Consider the following 13,269-nt stretch of genomic DNA (forward strand, 5'->3'; position numbering starts at 1 on the left):
CACGTGAGTGCACGCATATGCACTTGTGTTCAGAGGTGGGAGAATTTGGGGGTGGGTGGGTTGCAGAAAAAAATAAACCTAAAGGGGGGGGGGCTAAGGAAATTATGGTCTTTGAAAGTTTTTTCCCCAGGGACAGAACTGGTTTTATCTTCACCTTCAGCTGGAGGTTGCAATTAGGAAAGGAGTTGGTGTCGTAATGGCTGGTACTATTGGCTCTTAGGGGCTGGGCAAGGGGTCCGTGGCTGCCACCTCCGAGGAACATACCTTCCAGGAAAGAATGTGACAGTGTTTGCAAAGCTGTAGGGTGTCTCCATACTGCTCTTTCCGTGGGTAGCATCGCACGAGTTTAAAATACATCTTCTTCCAATCCAGCTGTCCTTTGTCCGACAGAATCAATCGCTTGCGGATCTAAATATCAAATAAAAGTCGTTGCAGGAGAGTTCAGCAAGGAGAGGGCTTGTGGTTTTCTGGTTCTGAAAGTTCTGCTCCCACCCGCTTCCCTCCTTTTTCATCTCTACCCTATAATAGCTAGGGGGAAATAGCCAAGATAGAAAGAAGCAGCTTCTGATAAACAGCTTTTAATCAGTCTTTGAAGGAAACAGGTGGTTGGTGACAGCTTTCTAGTGCAGCGGTTCTCAACCTGTGGGTCGCGACCCCTTTGGCGGTCGAACGACCCTTTCACAGGGGTCATCTAAGACCATCCTGCATCTCAGATATTTACATGACGATTCATAACAGTAGCAACATGACAGTTATGAAGTAGTCACGAAAATAATTTTATGGTTGGGTCACAACATGAGGAACTGTATTTAAAGGGCCAGAAGGTTGAGAACCACTGTTCTAGTGACCTCCACTAAACTGCATTTGGCTAGTACTGGCCAGGTAGCTCAGTTGGTTAGAGCATCGTCCAAATATGCCAATATTGGTTGTGGGTTTGATCTCTGGTCAGGGCACATAAAAGGAACAACCAATGAGTGCATAGATAAGTGAAACAATAAATCAATGTTTCTCTCTCTCTCTCTCTCTCTCAAAATCAATAAATTAAAATAATTAAAGTTTAGGTGACCTCAATGAACAATGTCAATCTCTTCTTTGCTCTAGCTTGAGTGATCATTTCCAGGGAGATGCAGTGACTGCCTGGCACAGTGGCTCTATTTTATATGTAAACATTACAGGCTTCATGAGCAGAACTAGTTGACCTCACACTTCCATATAAAGAAGTTGGAAAACAAGACTGAGGCAGCAGGAGGCGGGGGAAGAGCCCAGAGTTGGCGTCAAGAGGCCCAAGTTCAAATTCAAGGCCAGTTTCTTCAACTAGAGAACCCCTTCACTAATTTCGATGTTACTTAGCCATTTGTGGCCCAAATCTCCTCATCTGTTTAAAGTGGACATCATGATACCCACCCTTCCTGGGGTCATTAATATAAAATGAATTAATACCTGTAAAGGTACTTTAGCTGTAGTATATCATAAAAGTATAAGTTACTTTGTTATAGAAAAGAAGGACTGGGGTCAATTTGTGAAAATTTTTTTTAGAAAGTTGTAAAATGTGGATGGTTATGAAGGTGTGTTTTTTCCCCCCATCAAAACCACCTAAAAAATACCAAAATCTCTCACACACACAATTTAGAAAGTCCTTGGACTGTTGTTTTCCAGTCAAACCAGGGAGCCCTGGAGGGTGGGCACCCACACTTCAAGCTTGAGAAGACGCCAAGGAAGCTTGAGGTGGGTACCGAGGAGGGGGGAGAAGGAAGGAGTGTCCGCGGGGCCGCACCGACCTGCCGCTCGGAGAAGTGGTACAGGCAGAGCCTCTTCCACAGCAGCCGGTCCTCGCTGAGCATGTGCAGGTTGGGGCCCACCTGGCCCAGGCTGACCAGGTCGCGCCCGTCGCTCAGCCTCTGCATGATGTTCAGTTGCAGGCACAAAGGCAGGTCGGTGAAGGTGAGGCCTTTGAAGGCCGGCTGCGGGGAGAAGGGCGATGTTAAGTCTTGGGGCAGAGAGCAGGTCACCAGGCCACAGCCCCCAAGGATGCAGCTGTCCCCTCACCCTCCATCTTCAAGCTGGTTTATTGATCAGACATCAAAGCAGCAATTCTCTCTGCCCTAAGCACAGACACAGGCCCATGGCTGAGACCACAGAGAAGAGCCTGGACCGCTGGAGCTGAATGGTGCCAGGAGATTTTCCTGCTTCACAAAGCCTCGTGCATTGACTCAAGATTTCCCCAGCAGCACATGTTGGCTTCTCCTGCTTTAGTCAGTTCACTCAATTATGAGATTCGCTACCTTCTGTGAGCGCTCACTGTCCTGGACAGAGTACCCCCTGCCCGCCGCCCCAGCCTCCTACCTCACTGGCCGCTGGTGACCACCGACCCCCCGAGCAGGTTTGCTCACCAGCCCCCAAACACGCTGCCCATGAGGCCTCCGCTTCCCCTGCCCTCCCTCTCTGCCCATCCAAATGGTACGCTTCCTCCAAAAGGCCTTTCTGGCTCTTGCGACTCCCTCAGGCCTTACTCTTCGCATCTCCCCAGAATCCCTAGGCGCTCTCTCAGGTGCTTTTGGCTGCAGGCCCCCTTTGGTTTTATAATGCAGCCTTTTACAAAAGGAAGCCGGGATACCACATTGCTGTTAGAATGTAAGTCCAAGGAGGCAGGACGTTTGATCTTTTTTCTTTGCTGTGTCCCCAATGCCTAGAAGAGCGCCTAGCACAGAGTCCGCACTCAATAAATATTTGTGGAATGAATGACACCCGAATCATTAAATAGGTCAACAGCAGCAGCAAAATGACCCTGCACTGGTTGGTGTCTGTGTGTATGTGTGTGCATGTGTGTGTGCATGTGCTTGCGTGTGTGCACACATGTACTCGCACTGTGAATATGGCACCCAGAACCCTGGTAGCCTAAATGCCACCAGCCACGGAGGCATCTCTCTTCAAACCTAGGGCCCCAGGGAACATTTTGAACACTGTTTGTCTGTGGATAATGCCTTGGTAATTACTCACGAGCTCCTCAACTATATTCCTGAACGTTTATTTAAGCCCTTTGTTGCTTAAATTGGATGAGTTCGTGTTAACCCACCCAGACCCCCATCCCTGAAGCCAGGGTCTAACTTAGTATTTTTTGCTGACTAGCCCAGCACAAGCAACACTTTTTGAGGGCTTACTATGGGCTGGCCCTGGAGGTGCTGCAATGGCTCATTAGGCAGGCGAGAGGCCCAGAAACAAGCAAATACTTCTAGGAAAATCTGTTAAATACTACCTAGGAGGCATGCAGGAAGCACTCCGCGAGCAGTCTCTACATAGACAGTCCTCAGTATTTGCCGACAGGTCTAGGGCATCAACTGGATGCTGCCATCTGGATAAGAAGTCAGCACAAATCACCTGAGACTGTGGTTCTTGATTCCTGGGTGGGCTTTCTGAGTGTGCACTACTGACATTTTTAGCTGAATATTCTGTCACCTCTGCGGGTCACAGGAAAAGAAGTACAGAATGAAGAAACCCTTCCTTAGCTCAGGGGAAAATATCCTGGGAATGGGTATCTAGTTTCCTTCTCAAACTTCTAGGGAACTAGACTCCGTAGGAGCACATCAAAGCCTGACCACCAGCATTCCTGGGGGACATGCAATTAGCAATTCCATCCTGTGTCCCCTGCAAAGCAGGACAGGCATGTAGAGGGAAGGTGACAGTGGCGGGGGACCTGGAAGGATGGCCTACGAAGAAGTATGGGAACTGACATGGGAGGGACACGGGATGGACATGCAACAGATCTGGGTCCCAGGTACCCTTGGGAAGTGTGGGTCTGTCTGCCCATGTCCAAAATGAATTGGTTTAGAAGGTTCTGAAGATCCTTTCTAGCTCCGACAAGCTCAGGTCTGGAGCCATTTCAGCCTCCTAACTCATCAGAAGTGTCTATGACTTGGCAATTTTTATTGCTCAGGCTGCGGGGTTGAACTTTCAATTGTTTGTAAAATTCAGAGCTCTGCCTGGCTGCAGAAGGCCCGAGACCTATTTGTCGTTTATCATCTGCTGCTGATCATGTGAGCTAATAAAACTGCCAAGAGGTTTTCTCTTTGTTCCCAGCACTTCAAAGCATCTACTTTTTTGGTTAAAACTCCCAGGCCAATTATTATATGAACTCCTATTAAAGTCCGCTTGGCAGAGTTCACCCTCAAATTTTCAAACCTGAACTTTTCCAAAATTCTTGCCCAGACCCCATGCTGAGTCCTTACTCCTGATACGTGGTTAACTGCTTGTGTGCCTTCTTCTTCTTGAATATAAACATTTAAGAGAAAAATAAGTTACTCCTGCTCCTTTGATCGAGCATTTGGCTAAAATCCTTTATGTCCTCCCTGCTCACAGGCTTCAAAACCCTGCCTCGCTCACAGCGCTCTGTGATTCTACTTAACCCCCCGCCCCCAACCCCGTTCTTTTCATTTTTCATCCTTTATTATACTAATTAGTTTGCCAATAAAAACCTGACTCCATAGAGTTAGATATAAAATTTTTATGGACAAGAAGATACTGATAGAACTTTGACAACTAGAAAGCAATTCATATAAATGTCACCTGTTAATATTTTCGTGTAATAAAGTACTTTTCTTTGGTCCAAACTGTTAAAAAGTAAGCTTTTTAAATACAGTCCAGACTTAAGTAATTAAACCCCTTCTCTCTTTCTCCTCTCTCTCTCCCTCCCTCTCTCTTTCTCTATCCATTTGCATGAAAAGCTCCTCATGACTCTCAGGGTTTCCTGCTCTCAAAATCTTGCAGCTCATGGCCAGGGAGGGTCGAGAAGGAGGGCCTGAGCGAGGAGAGAGCATTGATGAAAGCTCAGCCTCTGCAGACAGGTCTGGGTTCAACCCCCAAGCTCTGTCTTAAAGGTGGTGAGACCCCGGCCAGGTTATTCCTAACTACTCAGTCATCTACAAAATGAGGAAACGCATATCTCATAGTGTTGCTGGGAGGAATGGATGAGCGGATGCATGCAAGTCCTTAGCACAGTGCTCAGGAACTATTAGCTGTTATGATGACTCCTACTTACAGTTAGTTATTCACTAGATGGGTTGATATACAGGGTGGGGCAAAAGTGGGTTTACAGTTGTTCATACAGAAAGTAATACGACTAAGAATAATACAAGAATAAACTCTATTTCACATACAACTATAAACCTACTTCTGCCCCATCCTGCAGTGCCGGGAGCCGGTCCATCCTTGCTGTTTCAAGGGACCTGGCATATATGGCATACTGTTCTTAATATGTTTGCTCACCTTCTTGGCACTATGTGTTTTAACCAAGGTCACCTCTCTGAGAAAGGTTGTTTCCCCAGGTAGGGATTTTCCCCTCAAGTTAGGGAGGGAATAAAACCCCTTAACTAAGTGCCAGGCGGGTAATTAATCACTTTAACTACGAACAATCATGCTTAAGCTACATAATCTTTACTCCCTGGAATAGAGATAAGAAACGCCCTAACCTTTGGAATAGAGATTGATAGGATTGGAATCAACTGGTATAAATACAGATGTAACAAGACAATAGAGACAGAACTTAGAAGACAAAATCAAGAGAGACAGAACCTAGACACAGAACCTACACACAGAACCTACACAGAACCTAGAGACAGAAGAACTTCGCTGGAGAGAACATGGCAAAAGATCCTGGACAGAAACTGGCCACAGAACCTAGAGACAGAACCTAGCGAGAGAACCTGGCCGAAGAACCTAGAGACAGAACCTGGCTACAGAACCTGGATAGAACATGGCAAGAGAACCTGACTAGAACCTGGTGACTGAACCTGGCTGGAGAACCTGGACAGAACCTGGCTGGAGAACCTAGCGAGGGAACATGGCTACAGAACCTGGCTGGAGAACCTGGAGAACCTGGCTGGAGAGCCTAGCAAGAGAACATGGACACAGAAACTGGCTGGAGATCCTAACAAGAACTTGCCGGAGATCCTGACCAGAACTTGGCTAGAGATCCTGGCTAGGCTGCTGATCAACTGAACGCTGCCTCTGTGTCGTTCCATCTTCGCCGACTCCGTCCACACCTTTGGGGACCCCTGGATCTGCTGGGGTTGGACCCCAGCACTGCAGTATGTAAAGGACTTAGAAGAGTGTCCGCCACAGAGTGAGCCCTTAATAATCATAACAGCTGATGCATTTACAATACTTACTGCATGGCAGGCACAGTTCCAAGTGCTTTTCATGTATTAACTTCTTAAATCTCACACCAGCCCTATGAGATACACTTTATTGCCCTATTTTCCAAATGAGGAAATTGAGACATGAAGTGGTTGAATAATTTGCCCCGAATCCTGCAGTTGGTAAATCGTCATCATCATCCATAGTACAGGGCATTATTTTCTGATTGTAATACTCTGACCTTTGAACAAGTACTTCAGGCAGGCGGTGGGAGGAAACTTCCCTTCAATCATTCATTCATTCAACTAAATTTATTGACTGCCTTCTACTCTATGCCAGATAGAGGGGGCAGAGGAGGGAACAAGAAGGTAATGTCCTTTCTTTGTGGAGTTGATGAGACAGTGGATGGAGACTACAGAGTGAATCCCCAGATGAGGTCATTTCAGATGGTAGTAACTGCTCTGAAGGAGGTGAGATGATAGTGGCTTCAACAGACTGGGTGGTCAGGGGAGGTGACAAGTTAAAAGGCCCAAGCCAGGACCAAGCTGAGAGTGTGCAGAGAACAGCTTGGCATGAGCAGAATGAGATGAACTTCAGTATTTAATCAGCTCTATGGGGGATTTCTTTGGATTTAAAAGATCTGCAAAAAGCTGAATCACTGAATAAATAGTTGGAAGAAAACTGGATTGAAAGAAAGTTTGGAAAGCACTGATGTTAAGAAAACTTTGCCATTTTAGGAATAAGGAGTCCAGGGTTCTGGCCTTGCTCTAATTGCTGAGTTACTTGGGGAAAGTCATTGGACTTCTCTGGTCTCCCCACCCCCCCAAATGAAGAAATAGCAACTACAGTGCTACTTTCCAAGAGTGTGTGTGGGTCAAGTGAAAGGGCCCCTGGGGAAGTCAGCCCATAGAAGTGCAAGGTACGTGGGTGGATGTGGCCAAGGGGCGCCTGAGAGGTGGACAGAGGGCACAGAGGCCAGCTCTGGGCAAGAGTGACATCCAATTGGTGTCCCAAAGTTGCTGGAGGGAAGATGGCTTTGGGACAAATGGGACTTGCTCATTTATATCACTGGCTGGGTAATTCTCTTCTGTGCTTAGAAAAAACACGACGTATTAAGTCCAGGCTACAGAGAATGCCAGAGATTAGGTAGAAAGTGTAAGTGGGTTTTCTGTGAGAGATAAGCTGGAAACTTGGGTCTCAAATTTACATCGTCAAACTATGCCTACCCTTGAGAGATGGGAATGGAATAATTTAAAAAAAATCAGATAAACGCTCATAAGGAAGTCTTGTATTCTCTTATAATAGTCAAAGAATTGAGATCACTTTTGATAGATTACTTGGGCTTGTGCTCTGCATTGTGTGTGTGTGGATGGGTGCATGTGTGTATATGTATGCATGTGTATGCATGTGCGCATGTGTGTATATGTATGCATGTGTGTATGTGTGTGCATGTGTGTGATTCTAAGGAAGTCACATACTATGAGGCCTCTGTTCCAGAGTTTAAGAAACCAAGGTACAGAGAGATTTTGAACAGTAATGTCAAGGACACTGCATTGGGAAAACTTCATTTAGCAAAAGAATCATTTAAAAGAGGTCAAAGAGGGTTTCATGTTATTTTCTGGAGAGGTGGGGCAGACCCACACTTTATCGGCGTGGGTCCCGGAACCACTTAAAGTAGCCGTGGTCAGTGGTTAGATAAGTCAGCCAAGTGCGACGTGAGCTGCCTAAGTGCGCCTGTCCATTAGTGAGCCCTGGGAGATTACCCTGCATCTCCTCACAGCTTCTGTGGGCTTGGTCCTCCTGCTCATTGGTGAGAGGACGAGAGCCGAGGGCTAAGTTAAAACCTAAAAGGAACCACTGATAGTAGTTAAGCTGGTAATATAGGACTTTTCTTTCTTTCTTTTTTTTTTTTTTTGGGGGGGGGGGCTTTGCATTAGAATTGCTCATGTGTTTTCTCACATGTATGTTCATAGTCTTTAATCAAAGGCTTCCTTTGTCCTAACCCTTGAGATTCGGAACTAGAATTTTAAAAGGTTGGGACCTGTTCTTCAAGCCACGGCCACCACCGCTCTATTGTATCCAAGGCTGCATCCAAAAGCTGCAAACAACACAGGCTTTAAGAAGAAAAGGCCGAAGAGGAGAGACCGCAAACAGCACTGAAGATTTCAGCGGCACAGTCAGCCTCTTCCCCAAAGCCCACTTGCCGGGTTTCCCACCGCGTTTCATCTTTCACACCCTCTGATCCTGTTTCGCCAAGCTCTTCTTCCCAGCCTCCCTTTATCAGGAGGCCCCCTCCAGCACTCAGTAGACAGCATCAGAATAGAACGGTCCAGGCTCTTCAGCACCAGAGTGGAGATAAAGAGCCGACTGCAGCTTCCCCTGCCAGGCCGGAGCTGGGCGGCCCTGCTTACCCTGGTGATCTGAATGTTGTTCAGCTGCTGCTGCCAGTGTAGAATCGTCTCCATTCGGTACACCCACATGTTAATGTTCCCGACCAGCACGCACTTGCCGACCCTTTGCACCAATGTGCACAAGGACGTGTAGAGGGTCTGGAGTAGCTCCCTTATTAGTCTAATGTTTTGCTGGTCTTCCAGGACTTGGGTGGGGAAGAAAAAGAGAAATAGTAGTTAGGCTACTGGGACACCCTACATTGTGTAAGTGGGCCTTTCTTCTTCTGTATTCTGCTCGTGTTACCGGGGTACGGCCTCTGGGGATCCGGTTTTCTTTCGGCCTGGACAAGCTTCTGCACTCGAGGTTACCGGGTAGAGTTTCGGTTATCTAGGTCCCTCTTTGTTCTACTCTCCCTAGTTTTTTACAAAGACTCTTTCTTTTTCATTGTTCCACCCACACCAGCGGTTCACCTGACCTGAAAGCAGGTGCTTTTGCATCCCGTTTAGATCGTTATTGGTAGGAGCATAGGGGAGCTGGGGACCATGGGTTCTAATCCTGGATGGGTGACTCTTTGTGTGATCTGCACAAATCACTCTTTCTCATGGGCCTCCCTTTCCCCATATGTACAATGACGCAGCTAGAAGGTTCCTTCTAGCTCCAAGAGCCCAGGAATCTCTTCTGCCTTGTACACAGCTCAATTTTCTAGGGATTTGGGCTCCAGAGGCTTGGTATCCAAGGTGGGGACAGGTGTTGACGCTGAGAAAACCGAGAGGCTTACGGCAGGGTAGATGATTTCAGGAAAAGGACAGGAGGGTGGTGCTCTTACTCTTTGCCATGGGCAGGAGTTGTGCCTTTTTCTCATCTGGGATCTGAGATGCATCTGGAGTGACTCCTTTCCATCCACTCACATTCCCCTACATCTAATGACATGTCCACTCTGCTGGAAAACCCATCCGTCCATCCCATGCCTATAAAAAGGGGTGAGAGAGTGAGAGAGAGCTCACCTTTCAGTACCACTTTTTCCAAAATGTTCATGAAGTTCTTTTGGGCAATGCCACTCAGGGATGTGAGCTGTGACTTCGCTATCAGTTCCAACAGCTGTGGGTAAAAATAGAAGTTGCCAGGCTTAGAATACAGAGATATTTTTCTCCTCTAATCTTTGCTTTTGAGTCACATGACACGTAGATACAGACTGACGGGGAGAGATAAACGGCAGGCAGGGCCACGATGCAATAAAAAGCAGATGCTCAAAGGGAAAGACAAATGGGGGTAATTCAAAACCCAAGAATCAGACTGAATATTTAATTGCTTTTTTTCTTTTACATATAAAGAGTTTGGCTGCAGCCGGGGCTAATTCATTCTGCTTGTCCTACTTCAGCAAGTGGAGCTGATGTACTCTGAAGGGAACAAAACCTCTTATGACCTGCGAATGTCTGAGTTCCGAATAATCACTCCAAGCAGGACTTCTTTACCTGCACTGAACTTCTTCCCCACTGGCACCGACTGCTTGCAAGGCACCTAAATGCTCATGTTCACCTTTCCCAGGCACTTTCCAAGGAAGTGGCCATTCTTACCAGGATATATCTCCTGCTTATGCAGCATTCAATGAAAATGCCTATTAATTACACTCTTTCACTGCACTTAACTTTTTGTAGAAAGAGTCCAATCATTGGAAGAGAGAGAAATTCAGGGATGTAGAGTATCTATTGCTAAGAGGCTAGGATATTTGCAGCTCTAGGCTTAGGTTCAAGTCTTGGTTTGACCATTTATTGTCTCTGTGACTATGAGAAAATGACTGAGTTTCTTGGTGCCTCAGTTTCCTCATCTGTACTACTAATACTTAGAGTCCCCAATGTTATTGAGAGCTTTTCACAAGGCAAGGGCATGCACATACAGCCCTGAGCAGAGTGGCTGGCATTAATTAGGTGGGAAATAAAGGTGAGTTTGATCATTGAAGAAGTATGTCCCATTCCCACCACCCCCATGATCAGCAATTAAGAAGAGAGAGAGTAACTTAAGTTGATCCACCCTCAGCCCAATCTTCCTTCCCTTCCATAGCAAGATTCTTTACAGATGTGGAAAGATTTTTGTAAAAATTCAAAGATTCTATTGTTGAAAAGTAAAAGTGCAGACTTCAGTGACCCATTTCACAGATGGGCAAAGTGAGGCTTGAGAAACTAATCCTTACCAATTACTCCACATGCAGTGAGAGGCCTTGGCAGAGTCCTCATCACCCTTCATGCTTTCACAGAGTCATCAACAAAAGAGGTTGATGTAAAGTGAAAATAATTTTACCGGAATCCAATAGGCCTCAGGAAAACCTAACTAGCCTTAGTCTTAAAAAGTAAACTAGACATAGAGAACCAAGATCTCAGCTTTATTTGAAAGCTTGAATCCCTGCTCCTCGGAAACTTTCCAGGGGAGTTTCATCTCCTGGCCAGGCCCCAACTGAACTTTCCTTCAGATCAGTAAACACTGGATATGACACTGTGCTGCGTGCTGGAATCAAGGCTGAGGGAACTAGCAAAGTGACATTCTAAAAACTGGGCTGCAGAGGAGAACTGAAACTGTTGGATTCAAGCCCTCAAGCAATTCAAAGAACCTCTGCTTCCAAAGCATTTGTTTAAAAATTCTGTCCCCATGGAGCCCCTTGGGAGCCTGTCAAACCACATACAGGCTTTTAATTTGCTGAGCATAACTTTAAGTTCAAAAATAAAAAACAAAAAGAACCACCCCCAAAACTTTCCTTCCCTGCCTGGCATCTCTCTCTCACACACATGCAGGCAGAGACGCTGTCACCTGACTGGGAAGAAGGCGCCTGGAAAAGGCAGCGGCTGGTTTGTTAAGATTAGTACTGGTGATCCAAGGTCGGAAGTCAGGAGCTACCAAGTGGCCACTAAGAGAGGCAAGAATTCAAAACGTCCATGGGCAGTGGCCACCCTGGATGCCCTCTGCCTGTCTGGCTCAGCTCTGTCACCAACCAGCACGTGACAGTCAAAAGAGGAGTGAAAAATGGCACAGAGGGACTGGCCAGACCTTTCATTTATCTCCCGGACCAACAACAAGATTCAGAAGGCCGAGCGATGGTCTATTAATACCCTGAGCCTCACATGACCAACACAAAGCATGATGAAAGAAAACAAAGCCTCGAGTCGTTCTTGGAAGGGCAGTCGGCTGTGTGACTCATTGGGGTGAGGGGGTGGGAGGTGGGTCAAGGGGGTGGGAGGAGGGCGGGCAGAGCTCGGTCTGGAATCCATCCCAAACTGAGTCCATGTGACTACCATCTCATGAGGGTGTCACTTTTAGTTTTGTCTAGAAATGTGCCAATCACAAGGACAAGAATGATCTCAGAACCATGACTGTGCATTTGAGGGAAAAGAAAAAAACCTTTGGTCTGACTGAAATGATCTCTGAGGAGGAGAAGGAATAGAGCAGCCAAAATTTGTCCATCGACAGCAGAATGACATGTTCACTGCCCTGTGTTTAATCCTATCTTAATGGAAAGTCCTTCTCTTCACCTCCAGGGCAGCTGTGGGGTCGGGAGGAGACCTAGATTCCCTCCTGGGTGACCTTTACGTCTGTCATTCATTTAGCAAGTGTTTTTTGAGTGGCACCTCTATCCTGGTGTTGTGGTAGGTGACGTGGACATGCGGATACAGACGCATGATCCTTACACTCATGGAGTTTACTGTCGAGTCTATGATTCAAGTCATTTAACCTCTCAAAACCCCAGTTTCTTCATTTCTAAAATGGAATAGAAGGACTACTTACATCACAGGGTTGTTATGAGAATTAAATGAGATGAATATGTAAAAAACCCACTGTAAACAAAATAAGACAGTATTAGTATTATACGTTATTATTTCTTCCCCTTCCAAACCCCAGTCTTTCAGTGAAATTTAAAGTTGATATCAGGATTAGCAAACTTTTTCTGTAAAGGGCCAGATAGTAAATATTATAGTCTTTCTGGGCTATATGGTCTCTACTGCAACTACTCAGCTCAGCAGTTGCATGAAAGCAGCTGTAGACAATATGTAAATTAACAGGTGTGGCTGTGTTCCAATAAAACTTTATTTTCAAAAACGGGGGGGGGGGGACGACTATATTTGGCCCTTGTGTCCTAGTTTGCCAACTTCTGCTGTAGATATCATAGAGTTCAAGAGTGAGGGCTGTCGAGCCAGACTGCCTGCCTCAGTTTCCCATCTGCAAAACATGCATAATAATATTTCCTGTCTCAAGAGTTGCTGTGAAGATAAAATGTGTTCATAAAGCACGCATAATAGTGCCTGGTACCAAGAATATACTCAATGAATTATTATTATTACAATACAGAGAATATTACTAGGTGAAATTACTGTTGGTTTAAAGACTTTCAGAACTCCTCTATTTCAATTTTATGTATTGTCAACCAACTGCTTAGATGCTTTCAAAATTTTAATATTCCTTTATGTCATTTTTATTATGTTTGTGATACATTTAATATCTCCCTCTCTGTTAATAAAAGTTAATGTTGATACATTTTATGACTTACATAGGTGCATCTACCATGAAGTCTTATTTCGCTAATAATAATAAAGGATGCTTATTACATGGCAGTAACTGTGCTAAGCACTTTACATGTGTGATTTCCTTTAAGCTTCAATGGTAACCCAATGGGGATGGGTTCTCCATTTGACAACAGAGGCTACTGCAGCTCAGAGAAGTTATGTAACTCACCTAAGACATACCAGCTATAGTAAGTGGCAGAAC

The 13,269-nt window shown here is 45.7% G+C and overlaps 1 protein-coding gene across 2 annotated transcripts in view; it reads right to left on the reverse strand.

Annotated features, from left to right (window-relative positions):
* Positions 1-13,269, reverse strand: part of FBXO32 (F-box protein 32) — a 33,082-nt gene that overhangs the window by 1,637 nt on the left and 18,176 nt on the right. The window contains exons 5-8 of one of the 2 annotated variants that reach the window (XM_081111454.1): positions 9,525-9,618; positions 8,541-8,725; positions 1,779-1,961; positions 265-408 (exon numbers count right to left, since the gene is read on the reverse strand). In XM_081111454.1, the coding sequence (XP_080967580.1) occupies positions 265-408; positions 1,779-1,961; positions 8,541-8,725; positions 9,525-9,618 (606 nt within the window). Of the gene's footprint in view, positions 1-264; positions 409-1,778; positions 1,962-8,540; positions 8,726-9,524; positions 9,646-13,269 lie in introns of both variants that reach the window. The other variant, XM_081111453.1, reaches the window with a different exon arrangement.

This window comes from Myotis nattereri (genome assembly GCF_964212035.1).
Source record: "Myotis nattereri genome assembly, chromosome: 17".
NCBI classification, from domain to species: domain Eukaryota; kingdom Metazoa; phylum Chordata; class Mammalia; order Chiroptera; family Vespertilionidae; genus Myotis; species Myotis nattereri.